Raw genomic sequence first — 17336 nt, 5'->3', positions numbered from 1 at the left:
TTGTTGCCTATCACCCGCTTGTTATTTTATCACCCCCTCCCCTCGCTACACCTCCTCACTTTCGTGCTCCCTCTATTTTCGCCACTTTCGTTTTTTTTTTCCCTTTTTTTTTTTTTTGATAAATTAATATTCTCACTATTTTACATATGACATAGTATAAAACATATTTTTTGTTCTCAACCATCAGCTTAAATTTTGAATTTTGGTTGAGTTAGTACACTTACATGGTATCGGAGCTAACGTGACATAGTACACTTAAATTTTTTATCTTTACTAGTCACATTGTGTGATCAAAGTTATTTGATAAGGGGTTACTCGATTAGGGGTTTAACACATCTTAGCCAAAATGCGCTATTTTTTTTAGGCAAAATTAAAGTTATTTTCATATACTCCGTATTAAACCATACCAAAATAAAAATAAATAAATAAATAAATAAAAAATAAAACATAAAATTGGCACTCTTCCTTGCTAAGCAACACCGCTCCTCGCACACTCTCTTTGTTAATCTGGGAATACTAATCTCGTACTTGACTGTTGTTGAGTATGTCATTCTAAAAAAAGTTCATCTTTCTCTCTCTAAAAATTCTCTTCATCTTCTTCTTTATCAAATTCCAGTTGCAGGTTTCTCTCTCTACAAAATCAGAGGAAGCTTCTCTGTTTTTGTGGCCCAACTCAAGCTTTCTATGTGAGTTATCTGTTTTTTTTCTGCATTTCAAATTTCCTTTCTTCCTCTTTTCTTAATTTGTCTTTTTTATTTTCTGGGTTCATTTGTTTTTTCAACTTTGATAAATAAAAATAATAAAAATCTGTTTTTTTTTTAAACTAGTTTCTCAATAAGTTGAAACTTCCGCCCTAAAAATGTTCACTGAAGGCCTTGATAACAGTGCCCTTCAATGGGTTCGAGAGGTATGTACTCTTCTACTTCCACATTTTCCCTTTGTAATTTTTGCATTTTTGAATTTTTTATGGTTTAATTTTTGTGGGTCTGATTTAAATTAGTTATGTTGCTAATTTTGGTTACATGTTGGATTCTGTAATTTTTTTTGTTTCTATAGTAGGTTTGATTGGAAAATTTGGCAATGTATTACTCTAAAGTCTGTAATTATTTTAAATATATCTTTGTCTCAAAAAATTTTTGCACTTCATTTTTAATTTTGCAGTTTATGATTATTTTATTATTGAGGGGTTGATTTGAATTTTGGTAATGTTGTTGATTTTTGCACTTTATTTTGATTTTTTTGAGGGTATGATCTAAATTTTGACTATGTTGCTATATTTGCATTTTATAATTTTGTGTATCAGTTTTATATGGTGTTCAATTGTATCATTTTAATTTTGCCAATCTTGGTATATTTGATAGTGGTTAAATCAGGGACTGAATGGAATTCTAGTAAAGTTTACAATTTAACAAAAATCTTTGTTTTTTTGTTAATTTTTTTGTTGGTATTTTTAGGGTTCTAAGAATGGTAAGAAGGAAGAACCACTGTCAGTGTTAGACCATAGGACAAGGATTGATCCAATTCTAAACAGAAGTAGTAGCCGAGGTTTTGGGTTGCCACCACCTGGGAAGTTCCGAAGTGGGCATTTGCCACCCACTGCAATTCCAGTATCCAGAGGCATTCCTGGGGATGACTCTGCTTCTGTCTCTGGCAATGACATCACCTCGGAATCTGAGGAGGAGGATGTTTACGGCGGGAGGTATTCTATGGATTCGTCCCCACAGGATGACCGTGCTCCTCCCTCGATTACGAGTAGTTACAGATACTCCAACACAAGATCATTGCCTCCAACTCGGATGAGCTATGGAAGTGATTATCTGTCTTCTGATGTATATTCGTCGGTGGAGTTGAGTGGGACGAGGGGTGAGCGATTAGGTAATAAGAATGGAAGGTACCCAGTTGCACAGAATGGTTATGCTGAAGATGAGTCTGAAGATTCTGCTGGTAGCTCTGAGTTTTCTTCTTCTCAAGTTGGTAGCAACATCCGCACAGCTTCTCGCTCACAAGCTTATGTTTCAGAAGGCTATACATCTAGCATAACTTCGAAAATGAATATTGGGAAGGTATGTTATTTCGACTTTCTTAAAATTTGTATTATTACAAGCTTGATAAAGGTGTAAAAGTGATTCCAACATGTATGAGAATACGAGTGTATTTGTTTTACCCTCTGTGAAACCTTTCTGGTTGGTTGGTTGTGTGACTCAAATTTGCCACAAGCTTGTGTTTTTGGTCAGCACATGTAGCAAAGAAGTAAGTGTACATGTCCAAACTTGTTAAACTGCAGCTGCATTGTTCCTGTGTTAATGCCAAACTCAATAAATGTTTTATTTGCTTGCAACTGTAGTAGTATACTAGTATATATGGGGTCATTTCTTGATACTCAATTGAAATGGAAAATGATGCCTCTTACCTGTGCTAAAAAATGAAGCTGTAGTCAATAAATGGCATTCAAGTATATCAATTGGAAAAACAAATGAAGATATACTTGCCCACTTACCTGTGTTAAAACATGAATCTATAATTTGTAGTGTCAGTAAATGGCATTCAAGTACATCAGTTGGGAAAAATTTATAGGGTCAGTAGATGGCATTCAACTATTCAAGTATATCAATTTGTAGTATAGGTCAGCTACCTGTGATGCCTGACTATGCACCCAAGTAAAATTTTATATTTGGGGTAGGGGGGTTGAGGATTTTGAAATGAGAACTTGTACTCCAGCAAGTTCTAAATTGCTTATGATGGCATGTGAAGTCCATAGCTAAGATAAGGAATAAATTGTTATTTTGTTTGTTTCGTGTCCTGGTTTGTCACAACAGATGGGGTTCAAATATGGATTGTTGACTAGGTTAGTTAAAGACACTTCTCTTCCTGTCTCAGCAAGAGAATCTAGGTTAGTTTGATGGATTACAAAGAAAGCTGACCTATACTTTAGAAACGTAGAGTAGAAACATAATTTCCTGAAGACCAAGTCTTTTTGTATCATGTTTATTTTTTTTCCTTAAAAAATGTCAAATAGATGCATAAACTATTTTGCTGTTGTCTATTTCTTAGATTTTCATGCCTAAATTGCTTGTAATTGTTCTTGTTGCCTTGCTGGCAATGTAATGGAGTATTTTTGTGTGAGATTTCAGCGCTTCATTCCTTTAAGCAAGTTATTTTGCTTGTTATGCCCATACAACTGCGTGAAATTTGAGTGCTTCATTTCTTTAAGCCAGTAATTTTGCTGCCTGGTTGGCTGTTTGCTTCTTTCAGCTTTCTTGCTTTGCTCATCTGTAATATTTGCAATTTCTATTGCTGTGGACTCAACAAGCCCTTTTGTGTAGGATGATGATGATACCCCAAGTGCACCTCCAGTTTGCAACTCTGGTCAGGATGCCAATCAAGCTGTGCCTGGACTCAATAACAAAGTATCTTCTGATTCTCATGATGCTTCTGACAAAGTTGAGCCAATTGTTCCTAGTGCTAAGTTATCTGGGTCACATCAAGTGGATAGTGCAGAAAAAACAAATCCTGGTCCACATGCAAGGTTAGTGTGCCATCCTTGGTTAATGCACAGATTTTTGGGTTTTTGCTAACTAAACAATGACATTAATTTGTTTCCTGGGTAACTTGATAATATAAAATAATTTTGTTTTAATTTGTTCTCAGAACTATGGGCGGTGCAGAATCTGCAGGGTCTTCAGGTTCACATGCTGCTCGTCTGCCTACATTTCACGCAAGGTAATTTTTTCTTATATCGGAATTGTTATCCTACTTGTTGTATTCTAGCTTATCTAACTTTTACCTCTAACTAAGATCTTTTCCTTTGTTTCATTTTGGTAAATATTCAGCACTCAAGGACCATGGCATTCAGTGGTTGCGTATGATGCTTGTGTTCGTCTTTGTCTCAATGCCTGGGCAAGAAGTTGCATGGAAGCTCCTGTATTTCTCGAAAATGAGTGTGCTTTATTGCGGAGTGCATTTGGGTGAGTTTAGTCTACATCAATTCTTTCATTGTTGCTATATACTTGTAATTTTTAGCACTTCAAAGATTAAAATGTGTACAATTAACAGTGTGTTTGGCGATTATTATGGGGATGAAGATTTTATTTAATCTTTATTCTAATCTGCAGTAGTGGTTGTTAGTGCTGTGCCAAATGACTTTTTTATACTCTGCGCATTGTGCTATGTTTTTCCCATTTACTTTGAGTTTTGCTCATTTCCACTAAGGTTACCTCCAATTGAGCTTTTTTGTGAGCAGTGGTCTCATGAGCATATCATGAATCATCTGGAATTCTGCAACTGCAATTTACACTTGATCAGTCTTATAATTTATGGCTTCTGGTTACTGTTTGTTTTCATTCCATGAATTCAGACATTTGTTCTCTTTCTTATGGTGTTAGGATTGTTCCATAATTTGCATATTGCCTAAAAATCAATAGTAGGAGAATTTTCCGAGATTTATTTGGAACTTTAGAATTTAATGGCTTTATTTCTTGAACAATTATCACATGAATGGAACTCTGTTGCTTTCAAGCTTTTGCCCATAATTATAATGTTTGGTGGCTTATATTTGTTTCATGTATTACAGTTTGCAGCAAATACTATTGCAGTCAGAAGAGGAAATCCTGGCTAAGCGTGGCTCAGAAGTTGCAGTCGAAGGAGCACCACAGAAACCAAAGAAAATTATTGGGAAGATGAAGGTCCAAGGTATCATTTACTATTGCTGTTAAACTTGATTACTTTGATAAATTAACTTTCCATAAGTGGTCTGAGATTTCTTTAATTGCAGTTCGGAAAGTGAGAATGGGACTGGACCCACCTACTGGTTGTAGTTTTGGTTCTGTAAAGGCTCCAGTTATAAATCTGGGGTCTGCCCGCTCACAGTTATCCAAGGTGCAGAGGTCAGTTTTGTCTGGATGGAATGCCCTTCGAAGAGTGCGTTTTGTACTCAATGAGCCTACAGATGGTTCTATATCAAAGAAGAGTTTGGCTTATGTTCAAGCCAGTAGTCAGTACTTAAAGCAGGTTTCTGGTCTTTTAAAAGTTGGTGTAGTGACCACATTGCGTAACAGTGCATCATCATATGAACCTGTGCAAGGTAACCCATTAAGCATTATCCAAGACGTGAATGTTTTATACAGCTTCTTTGGTCATATATCTTGCTTTGAAGGATTTGTCTTGAAGAAACAAATAATCCATGAATTAAGTTTTGTAAAACTAGGAATTTTTACAGTGTGTGCAAGAATCTTCTGATAGTCTTTCTAATCTACGATCCCCTTTTTCCTCTGATGCTACCAGAGAGTCATTTCTGTCTGTTGAGATTAAAAAGTTCACCTGAAGATGATGTTGTTCGGATGCAACCCGGTTCGGGCGAAACTCATGTATTGTATGTTTCTTGATTTTGAATCATTTTATATTTAGTTGTCGTCTTGGGAAAATCATTGACAACCTTACAGCTTTCCAGATGGTCTGGGAGATGATTTGATTCTTGAAGTTCAGGATTCTAAGGGAAAAACATGTGGGCGTGTTGTTGCCCAAGTGGCTACTGTTGCTGATGATCCAGTAATCTTTCTGATCTTTGTATCATATGTACTAGTGGAGAATCATATATCATTTGTAAGAAATTTAAATGTTGAATAATCTTGCAGAATGATAAACTACGTTGGTGGTCAATATTTCATGAACCAGAGCATGAGCTTGTCGGTAAACTACAACTATATATCAATTTCTCAACGAGTACTGAGGAGAACAATAATAATAAGGTATGATACCTTGATAGAGTTGATAGAGATGCTATCCAGGATTTTAGTCATTTGATATTTTAACAGAATGGGTGACCTTGACGTCTTGTTCATCATATTATTTCTTGCAAATACAATTGTGTTGTTTTTTCCATTGCTGTGTAGCATGTAATTTCTAGAAAATTTCTGCAGTATTTCTGGAAATTCTCCTTTGTTTAACTTAGTTGATTTCTCACACAAGATTGTGTATGTGTGAGTTATGCTGTATGTTTTTGAAGATTTCCTACAATTTTGTATTGTTACTATTGTCAACTTATCATAATATTTGTGTGTGTGTGTGGTGTTACTAGTGCGGCTCTGTGGCAGAGACTGTTGCCTATGACCTGGTTTTAGAAGTTGCCATGAAAGTTCAACATTTTCAACAAAGACATTTACTGCTGCATGGCGAGTGGAAATGGTTATTGGAAGAATTTGCAACCTATTATGGGGTTTCTGATGCATACACTAAACTTAGGTAAACCTTGCTCTTTTATTAATTTTGTGCATCATTGCTTTTGAGATCTGTGTGAGTCATGCCCTAAGATAATTGCAACTCAATTTGCTATAATGACAGATACCTTACTTATGTCATGGATGTTGCCACACCGACAGCTGATTGTCTGACTCTTGTGTATGATTTACTTTATCCTGTGGTTATGAAGGGCCACACTAAGAGCACATTAAGTCATCAGGAGGTATGTTGGTATAATGTTAGGCTTTGAATACATACAATTTCCTCTTGCCTTTAGCATTATTCATGTGAATGGCATACTACACTATTTGAATTTATGTGTGTCCCTGATGCATTGCTTGTTGGTTGCTTAGAATCGCATCTTAGGTGAAGTGGAGGATCAAATTGAGCAGATACTTGCTCTAGCGTTTGAGAATTACAAATCCTTGGATGAATCATTGCCTTCTGGAATGACAGAAGTCTTCAGGCCTGCAAGTGGGGCTGCAGCTCCTGCTTTGCAACCTGCTGTCAAACTTTACACTCTTCTTCACGATATATTGTCTCCCGAGGCGCAGAATAAACTTTGCAGACACTTCCAGGTTAAGCACCATCCATTTGAGTATGTACATTAGGAGATTTTTAACTTAGATTGTCCCGCTGAATGTTCAAAATATTTTCAGGCTGCTGCAAAGAAGAGGTCAAAGAGACATTTGGCTGAGACAGATGAGTATGTTAGTAATACTGGTGAAGGAAGCATGCTAGATCACGGTACAATGACCACCGCATACCAGAAAATGAGAAATCTTTGCTTGAACATCAGTAATGAAGTTTCCACGGATATTGAAATCCACAACCAGCACATACTTCCCAGGTATGTATTGCTCATTTCTTGTGCTAATTTAAGCTCTTTGCTCTACTGTAAAGTTATGTGATTGCAATACCTACCAATGCTACAACAATACAACACTAGACCAAAGGGGCATTGTGTTGTGTGGTTTACAAATTAACATATAGGAAGTCTTATGCCTTGGGTTATGGAAGCTGTTTACCATATTATAAAAATAATAAGATTATTAGTAATCATCTGATAAAAAGGCTGCAAGCTAAGGAAATATGCACATACACGAGTGTATGGGTATTTGGAAGCACCACCTATATGCCTTGATGTAAAACATTACTTGGGGTCTGTCTAAACTCTGAAGCATATAAAATTTATCATTAAGGAAGGGTCTATGCTCTAGCTTGGATGCCTTCCTGACCACTTCTCCCTTACAATATATAGTTCTAGGTGCCTCTAATCATGCAAAACTCCCCCCTCCCTCTCTCTGAGATGAGACCAAAAAAATCAGTTATTAATAGGTTGCTTTTTTTTTTTTTTGATGCAGTTTTGTCGATCTGCCAAATCTTTGTTCATCAATATATAGTGTAGAACTTTGCAACCGGATACGTGAATTCCTCATTGCGTGCCCTCCGTCTGGTCCTTCACAACCTGTGGCAGAACTTGTGATAGCTACAGCAGATTTCCAAAGAGATCTCGTCAACTGGAATATCAAGTAAATTCTTGGCTCTTCTTTCCTTCATTTTTTTTTTGTGTTTAATCTGTAATTAGTATATAAAAAAAATGATTATCATTTTTTCTTTCATATGTAGTCCCATCAAAGGCGGAGTTGATGCAAAAGATTTGTTCCACTTGTATATAGTTGTCTGGATTCAGGATAAGCGGTTGGCTTTGCTTGAAACCTGCAAACTTGACAAGGTATTGATACCAACCTTATTGGGTATAATTTTTCTGTTTTGTCCTAAAATTTAAGATTAAATCTGTTAATGATAAAGATATGTTAACTTCATTGTTAGTCTTTTCTTGTCCAACTCAAAATCATCCCTCTTATCAATCCCGTTCAGCAAGTGCTTTAACATTTTTTTTAATACTCTAACTCATTATTAGTATACTCTCCATTAACAATTTATTTTTGCAGGTCAAATGGTCTGGTGTCCGAACACAACATTCGACTACCCCTTTTGTTGATGAAATGTATGATAGACTAAAAGATACACTGAATGATTATGAAGTCATCGTTAGCCGCTGGCCAGAATATAGCTTTTTCTTGGAAAATGTATGGTTTTTTTTTTTTTAATAATAAATGTGTACTTTTTGCTGTATCTCTTCTGAATATGGCTAGATTCATTTATGTGCTTCCTGTAAAATTAAAAATACAATAATCACTAGTCCCTAGCTCTAAGGAGTTGTCATAAATTAGCTAGCTATATGGATTATCTAATTACAAGCTGGCCTGTAAATTGTGTTATTTTGGAACTAAATAGATTTATATTATCATTAGGCCTTAGTTCTAAGAAGTATATGTCATACATATTTGTTACATGCATAATCAAATTATAAGTTGGGTTGATATGTACTCACTACGTAATTCTACTTTTAGGCTGTGGCTGATGTAGAGAAGTCCATTGTGGAGGCTCTAGACCGACAATATTCCGATGTCTTGGCCCCTCTAAAAGAAAATCTTGCGCCAAAGAAATTTGGTTTCAAGTATATGCAGAAACTGACCAAGCGAAATGTGGCTCCATATGCAGTTCCAGATGAGGTACTTTTCTGTCTATTCAAATTGTTATGGATGATATTATCCCTCATTGGCATGAGGGCTTGTTTTTACACACTCTTTTTGGTTTTGCAGGTTGGGATCCTTCTAAATTCAATGAAGAGGATGCTTGACATTCTTCGGCCCAAGATAGAAACTCAGTTCAAGTCATGGGGTTCCTGTATCCCTAATGCTGGCAATCAGACACCAGGAGAGCGTTTAAGTGAGGTTACTGTCATGCTAAGAGCAAAGTTCAGAAACTACCTGCAAGCCATTGTTGAAAAGCTGGTTGAAAATGTGAGTATTTCTCTGCATTTGCTCCTGTGGCTGAGAGAGCTCTGTTGGCTTTTGTTAATTCAACTTTGAAATTATTTTCTTGTAGACGAGGTTACAAAACGCTACAAAAATTAAGAAGATTCTCCAAGATTCCAAAGAAAGCGTTGGGGAATCTGATGTTAGAAACAGAATGCAGCCTCTGAAAGAACAGCTGATAAGCACATTGAATCATTTGCACACCATATTTGAAACTCAGGTCTTTATTGCTCTATGCCGGGGTTACTGGGACCGAATTGGTCAGGTAGGTGGACCTAAACTTGAGATGTAAAACATCTAAACAGTCTAATATGATGTCCCTCTAAAGTCTAAACTGCTTATACTTGTGATGCAGGATGTTCTTAGTTTCTTGGAGAATCGGAAAGAAAATAAAGCGTGGTACAAGGGCTCAACAATTGCTGTTTCTGTGAGTATTTGCTTGAGCTTGTTATATCCGACTCATATTTTCTCCTGACATACAAGTGATTTTATCTGTTACTGGTGTACTAAAATACTTGTGATTTTATTTTATTTGTTTTTTTTTTAATTATTTTTTTTTCTGCTGTCAAAAAAAAAAAAAAAAAAAAAAAAAAAAAAAACAATGTCTTTGCCTCGTTTATAAGACTTTGTTTGTGGAAGGAAACTTAACGATTACAAAGTATCCAGAACTTGCTTTAGCTGTATTAACTTGTCACTAACCCATGGTCTAACCTATGGCAGGTTCTTGATGACACATTTGCGTCTCAGATGCAGCAGCTTTTGGGGCATGCCTTACAAGACAAGGACATTGAGCCTCCTCGTTCGATGATGGAAGTTAGATCGATGTTGTGTAAAGACGCTCAAATTCACAAGAGTAACACGTTCTACTATTGAAGTAATGTAGAATAATGTAGATAAGTTTACTGATTGTAGTCATGACAATTTTGTGAAATGAGAAATTGTACTCATAGTACTGTATTAAAAAAATTAAAATAGCAGTCTAAGAAAATCAATATATAGAAATTCTTTTGTTAATAAAATAATATCCTAGGTCCAATTTTTGGTTTTATGTAAGCTCGGAAAACAATAAATTTTGTTGGCATTTTAGAAATGTATATCAGAACTATTATATGAACATTTATATTGTTATACTTCCAAATTGAAAATTCCAGTAGTGAAGCTGAAGATGAGATGGATATCAGAGATTCGTAGCAGCTTGACAAAATGTATATGAGAACTATTATATGAACATTTATATTGTTTTATACCGAGTAAGTATTGCAAACAAATTGGTAATTTGACCAAATCGAACTTCTAGAACTCATGAGTCATTGACAAAATAACAACTCTATTCCTTATAAATTTGGGAAATTTGGGTGATGTAATGATAGTGAGTCTTGAGAAAATGCAAGTTTATCTTCGTAATAAACAAAAAAATTAACAACTTTTATTAAATACAGGCCCTACAATGTTGATTTATTTATGAAAAAGTCATGTTGATTGGGATATTTTGTTCATTTATTTATATAAATGTCACTAGATAAGTTATTTTTGTTTATCATAAAGATAAACTTGGGCTCCCTCGTAAGTCCCTCTGTTACGAATTCTCCATCATACCACTAATCTTGAAATATCTTGATAACTAAAATTTTATTCCGAATGTATCAGCTTTGCCCACAAGGCCACAACCTTTCGTAAGAGAGCGACTTAAACATCTTGATAAACATTAATTAAATTACTACCTCCGTTAATCATTTTATACAACTTTTGAATTTTTCGTATCTTACAAATAATGCTCAAAAGTTTACACATAAAGATTAATGTTTTTTTTGGTGTTTAGAGAGCCACAAGGGCGGGGGTGAGAATCGATCCCAGGATCTCCTGAAATCGGGAGGGAAGCTCTAACCACTTGAGCTATCCCTCACTCTCACACATAAAGATTAATGCAATTGTAGGATAAAGTCAATTACGATGATTTAATTTGGAAAAAAAAAGAAGGTTTGGACAAATTATGTAACTGTACGTCTTATTAAAATGTTTCCATGAGTTAAATCGACAGGTAAGCGAGGTTGCAACGTAAAAATGAGAAACTCATTCCTAAATTTCATTTACAAACAATTTTATATATAAAAAAAATCCCATTAAATTATAATAAACTAAATTAAAATAATACTTGGGACTTTAAGCACACCGTGCACGGCATAAATTACCCATTACAATTAATTTACTATCGATTACGCTGAAGCCTCAATTATCAATTGACAGCTACTCTACAATTGCATATTACTTTGACATCATTCATTTCGTTTTCCTGTCACGCAAAACATGTCCAAAACAATCACCTTCCTAAATTCTTTTCGTTTTCCTATCAACCACGTCAAATCGCCTTCCAAACTTCTGTTCTTTTTTGGCCTTTTTTTTCCCCTAATTGTCAAAAGCAAATGTGCAGCAGCCTCAATAGCGAATCAGAATCGACAGAAAGTGAGGAGGTGGGAGCAATATAAGCCCCCCAAAACTTAGGACTTCCACAGGTAGCAAAATTCTGAGAGCTACTCTTAGTTAACCTAGGCAGCGGAGGTGTAGCACAAAAGGCACGCTTGCTACACAAGCAGCACCCTTGAGAGAAAAAAAAAAAAAAAAAGAAGGCGTAGAGTAACTGTTAAGCACCCTGAAACCGATGAATTAAATTAAATGGAGATATTTACATGATCTGTTTCTGTTTCTGCTGAGAATTCAATCAATCCAGCACACAAAAGAATGCACTTGCTTTCTAAAGTATTTTGTGGTACGTGAAAGGATTGTACAAATTTAACCGAGAATAGAAGCATGATCTGCCCTCATGAACTTTCTAACTGAAAACAATTCAGAATAGCCTCGATATGACATGGCAAGAGGTCCAGAAGGCTGTTGTCGCAACTCTAAGAAGTGCAGGATTTTGATATATTCTGTCATAAAAAAAGCACAAGAATTTAGTCAGCAAACATTTCAATTAGCATCTTTTCAAAAAAAAAAAAAAAAAACATTTCAATTAGCATGACAAATCTTGACATTACTGTTTATAATTGGTATATCTAAGCAAAGACTTAGCAATAAAAAAGAAAATGGAATCTTGAATGGCATTAACTGTGTACAAAATCACGCAACAATTGGTTCACAGGTCTGTCTCAAAACACAATGCTTCTAGATGTATGTAGCAATTCAGCAACAAATCTTGATTACTTCAAAATAAATGTTGGTCTACAGCTCATTATACTAAGAAAAATTGCACTAATGACATCTGCAATGAAATTACACATAAAGAACAAAAGCATCAAGGATTAATAAACCTACCCAACTGCAGTTGCACTCCAGGACGCAACATTGTAGATTACTTTAGTTCCATCCAATGCTTTTCGTAGCTTCCCCTTTCTCTTTTTTATGGAGAAAGTTTTGCTAAGAGCTGTGGAAAGATTAACTATAGTTAGTAACATATCCAGTGACACAAAGACAACGCTCAATGACATTACAGATTCAAAACAGGAAAAGCTTAAAAAGAAAAGGACAAAGATTTATATTCATAGCAATATAAAGAAAAGTTCACAAGCTTACCATCTTGGAGTTTGTTAGGACTCAGATCCTGCAAAATAAAAAGCAAGAAGTCAAGCTCAAAGTAAAATCTTCCCCTCACTCCAATCAACAACTGTACCACTAATCCAATTTTTTACCTTCAGAAAGCATGAAGGACATGCTCTCCTCAATTATAATCATTAGAAAAAAATATATGTATACATATAGGTCACATGGTAAATTGGTTTCCTTTTATTGTTTTATAGATTGTCACGAGTGAACTGGTTGGAAGACTGGAGAAATTATGCATCAATAGTCCAACATTAACAATACATAACACATTGCATTGATGCAAATTTATGAACTCTCAACAAGAGAACAAGAGCAAGTATATCTTGTTAACAAGGAGCTGATATTTTCAGGTAGTAGTTGGAAATTCTCTTTTTACATAAAAAATAAGAGGAGATTTCACCCCCATCATATAAAAAGATTGTAAACTTTGCAAGTATATCTTGTTTGAGCTACTATATAGGTAAATATTGGAAGTATCTTTTTTAGAATGGGCATAAAGCCATAAGCCAACTACTGTCTTCATGGAAAAGGTAGCTTGAATTCAAAGAAGTCTGGACTTCCAAATTAGAGAATAATTTTTTCCTTGCTCTTCATTATTAGATTGGACCAGAGCTCATAGCCTACTGACAAAGTGTAGGATTGCTAAAACTATCAGAGATTCTAAGATTACAAGTTGCATATGTTATGAACTGTAAGACGCCCTAGGTGACAGTCGACAGATAAGAAAAACTAAAAAGTTCTCATACATTGTTCACCATTTGACACACATTGAGTACTGCAGGAAGCATCAGAACAAACAACTGGGGGATATTTGACCACACATTGAGTACATGTCTTAGGCCCAATATGCTTTATTTCATGTACTGAATTACCTATCATTTATTTTGGGATGAGGTTTAACCTTCTAAATCTCCTACCTCACCCCAGATAGGAGAAGATAAAAGAGAAGACACTAGGTCTTTGGTAGAATATAAGTATACTATCCAATTATTTATACGATGAATAATTGGTGAAAGTGAGTGTATCCATGACAATGGTTTAAGTGAAAGCATCTCTCATGTAATCATAACCCCGGTAACTTCAGTTGTTCTTCTACATAAACCACTTGCTTAGTTTCCCAAATCAATTCCTCAAATATGAAAGAAAGGCTATATCACAAAAACCAAAATAGCCATTAGTTTGAATGTATACCTTTGTCTGTTTAAGAGACAGTAGATAAGCAGCCATGAAGCACGCAATTCCATCGACAATGTCTTCTTGCCGAACAACTACAAAGTCTTCTTCATCATCCTCAGCACTCCCACCTTCCCACAAATCATTATCATTCACCATGTCCCAAGAATTACCTTCTTCTCCTGCCACAAAGTAGTATTCACTCAATAAGATGATCCCATATTGCACTCACACATTACATTAATTCAAAATTATCGAATTCACAACAAGATTTCTGATCTAAATACATCATAGATCAAAGCATACCAGGAAGTTTTTGTTGAACTGAGAGCTGAGCACTCTCTATCCTTTCAAGAAAGTCCGGACCTTCTAACCTCGACTTAATCAAACCACACAGCTGCAAACAAAACAAACACCAAAATAAACATTCCGAAAATTCGATAACCAAATCAATAAACACCCAAATCACAATAACAAAACACCCAGTAAAGATCAACCCTCAACAATCTTCAACAAAACAACTATAATTCGGTCGATTATCAATTAAATCAACTAATTTCCACACAATATAGATTCCAGCTAGCTTAAATAACAAAGCTCCGGGAATAATACCCAAAACCCGGAATCAAATCCCGTCTACATCATCGCCTTTGCGACTCAATTAAACGCTAAATTATAAATTCTAGTAATAAAAAACAATTAAAAGCAGCTTACTTCCTCGGCTTCATAATCTGGGGAAGAAGAAGACGAAGATCGAGGGCAATTATCTCTATCATCAGCTACTTTGCTATCATCTTCATCATCTTCATTTTCATCAGAATTTTCGGCATCATCGTGGAAACCATCGGCGTTAAGAGATTCAAGAGCTCTTTGACACTGTTCCATAACTGCTTTCAATGTCTTCAACTTCACTTTCACTTCATCTCTCTCTTTCCTCCCTCTCTCACTGCTCTCTGCCGTCTCCATAACCCTAATTTCTACTTATCTACAATCAATTTAACCCTAAAAAAACAAAATTTGATGAAAAAATTAACCAAATTAAATCGAAAAAGAAACCCTAATTTTTCCGATTAAATCTATACTGTACAATTATAAAGCTCCAAAATTCGAAATTTGATTGATAATATCTCTGTAACGAGATTCAAACAAGCAAATTTAAGCTTGTAATTGGGGATAATTTTCAATTCCCATTGAATTTGGGGTTAGAAATTGAAGGAGAGAGATTGAAGTTCTGGGTTTTAGTTTTTCCCCCTTTTCCTAGTTTGGGGTATGAATTCAGAAAATTGGAGATTTTTTTTTTATTTATTTACACGATTTATTGGTATTATTATTACAGTGTTAACAAACATGAAAAAAAAAAATAGAAAGTAAAAACAAAAAAAGTGTTTTAATTTAAGGAGGAATTGTTGTTGATACGTCTAGTTTGGTCACATGTTATAAAAGATTTGTGGAATTATAATTTTGGCAAGTTTTGTTGGTTAGAAGAAAGTTAAAGCAACTTCAAATCAATCCACTTGACTTCTTCCATTTGCAACAAATTGCTCTGGTTTTATGGCCTCTATTGTCCCCTCTCGCTCCGAAAAAAATTACGTATACAATTGGAGGAAAATATTGTTTTAAATCTAAACAGGTCTAGTATTTTTAATCTTAGTTCAAATACATAATATTTTAATTTAATTTAGATGCATGCATGGATGAATATTATGTTTAATCTCATGTCTTTTGTTTTACATTAGATTGTCCATTTTGCTCTTTTCAATTGCTAAGTGCTACTACTATTTAATTTTTAATCACACTAGTAATGAGCGAGTTTTCTTGATTGTAACAGTATAAACTAATAATGATAAGGTTGATGACTTTAAATTTTCCCTTATGTATGTAAATGTTATTTGTCAATTTGGTGCTCACTTTTGGTTCTTTTTAATAGTGGTTAGGTGGTTCATATTTTGCACTATGACAATAATTATTTTATCAATGATATTTCTTTTGTAATGATAGTGGTTAGGTGCCCTATTAATGTTAAAATCTTGGTTCCGCCACTGCACGACATGATAAGAATATGTGCAAAGGTTATACTGATTGGGTTGCCATATAATAATTAGCTAGGTGATATCATTTGTAAACCCTAAACGTGTAAGCTCGATTCAATATAGGCTTAATGACATATTTGGTCATGTCTTGGATGTATTCAATAGGGTATTTAATCAACTAGGGCAAGTTGGATTTATTTCATGAACTGGACATTTGCCTAACATCTTATCAATGGAGCATCGTCAAATTTTTAACTTAGGAGGTATACAACAACACATTGTACTCATAATTCATGAATAATAAGAATTCATGTCACTCTATCAATTTTTTCTCTTAATCGTATGGAGGATATACATATGAAAATATGCAACTTTTTTTTAAAGATGTTCCAAAACATATAACATCATCTCTTGAACTTGGCATGCCTAATTTTTTGAAGAAAAGTTATGTTTGTGACTTGTAAAGAATAATTGGAGAATCATCCTCCGTGTTAGTAACTTCAACATGTACGACTATGTGTTTACGATCATCACAAGTTTTCTTAATTTTGTAAGACTGCACCACTTAATTTGAATCCCTTACAACATTATCAGTTTATCACCTTATCTACTTAAGAAATTGATCAACTTCTCACTCCTTAAACTAGTCACACATTAACTTGGCTTTAAGTCTTTAACCAATAATCACTCTAACATTCTCTACTCATCTTCATGTCCTCTATTTTATAAGAGAAAATACAAGTTTATAACCGTGCTAAACAAACCAATTCAAGTTTAGCACATGGCAATTTTGTAATTAAATGGGCTTGGAATTCGTGTACAAGCAATAAACAAATATTTTCCCATACTGCAGCATCTGACAAATGCCATGTGCTAATACAAACAAGCTAACGGCACGTTACTGCAAACCATAGTAAAAGCTCACTGCTAACCATGGAGTTAAGCTCACAAGCTCCATCAATGGTGAATGCCAATAAGAGGGGGGAAATCAAACAAGCAAACGAAAACACCTTCCCTTAAGGGTTAACCATTCCCTTAATTTCTATATTTTTACTTAGGGTTTTTCGTTGGATTCGGCGGCGAAGCCGCCGAGAATGGTGTTGAGGTTGGTGTCTGCCATTAATGGAGCTCGAAGAAGATGATGAAGGTGTGTGGGACAGACAAATTAAATCGCAAATTTGTTCCAATTGAATGCCTACCTTATGAACACCAGAGAATTAAACCTAGAAGAAAATTGATTTGAGTTCAAGATCGACGAAACGTCGATCACCCAAGCTTAGATCTGGCTCGATGGAAGAACAAAAAAATAATGGGGGAGTGAAGAACCACCAGTCAAGTTGAAGAAGAAGAAGACACGTGTGGTAGGAGTGACAACAACTAACCAGGGTTAAGGAATAGAAGAAAACGGCAACTTAAC

The 17336-nt window shown here is 35.0% G+C and overlaps 2 protein-coding genes across 2 annotated transcripts; one reads left to right on the top strand and one right to left on the bottom strand.

The window, feature by feature from the left end:
• The first annotated feature begins 549 nt into the window (after positions 1-549).
• LOC145614192 (uncharacterized) lies at positions 550-10220 on the top strand. Its single transcript, XM_081669204.1, has 23 exons — positions 550-686; positions 828-907; positions 1455-2063; positions 3324-3526; positions 3649-3720; positions 3831-3965; positions 4571-4689; positions 4772-5080; positions 5281-5368; positions 5439-5544; positions 5631-5744; positions 6074-6237; positions 6337-6457; positions 6588-6812; positions 6894-7084; positions 7599-7766; positions 7864-7969; positions 8190-8327; positions 8652-8813; positions 8904-9104; positions 9190-9384; positions 9475-9546; positions 9840-10220. Exons 2-23 carry the CDS (start codon positions 860-862, stop codon positions 9990-9992), a joined length of 3699 nt encoding a protein of 1232 aa, XP_081525330.1. The 5' UTR covers positions 550-686; positions 828-859; the 3' UTR covers positions 9993-10220.
• Positions 10221-11216: 996 nt separating this feature from the next.
• On the bottom strand, positions 11217-15375 carry LOC145614607 (uncharacterized). Its single transcript, XM_081669670.1, has 6 exons — positions 14604-15375; positions 14196-14286; positions 13908-14071; positions 12687-12714; positions 12429-12537; positions 11217-12043 (listed from the first exon to the last, which is right to left on the bottom strand). Exons 1-6 carry the CDS (start codon positions 14853-14855, stop codon positions 11962-11964), a joined length of 726 nt encoding a protein of 241 aa, XP_081525796.1. The 5' UTR covers positions 14856-15375; the 3' UTR covers positions 11217-11961.
• Positions 15376-17336: the final 1961 nt, after the last annotated feature.

Source organism: Chenopodium album, chromosome 25 (assembly GCF_948465745.1).
Source record: "Chenopodium album chromosome 25, dcCheAlbu1.1, whole genome shotgun sequence".
NCBI lineage: Eukaryota > Viridiplantae > Streptophyta > Magnoliopsida > Caryophyllales > Amaranthaceae > Chenopodium > Chenopodium album.
The sequence above is the reverse complement of the archived record's forward strand: the minus strand, read 5'-3'. Positions and strand labels throughout refer to the sequence as shown.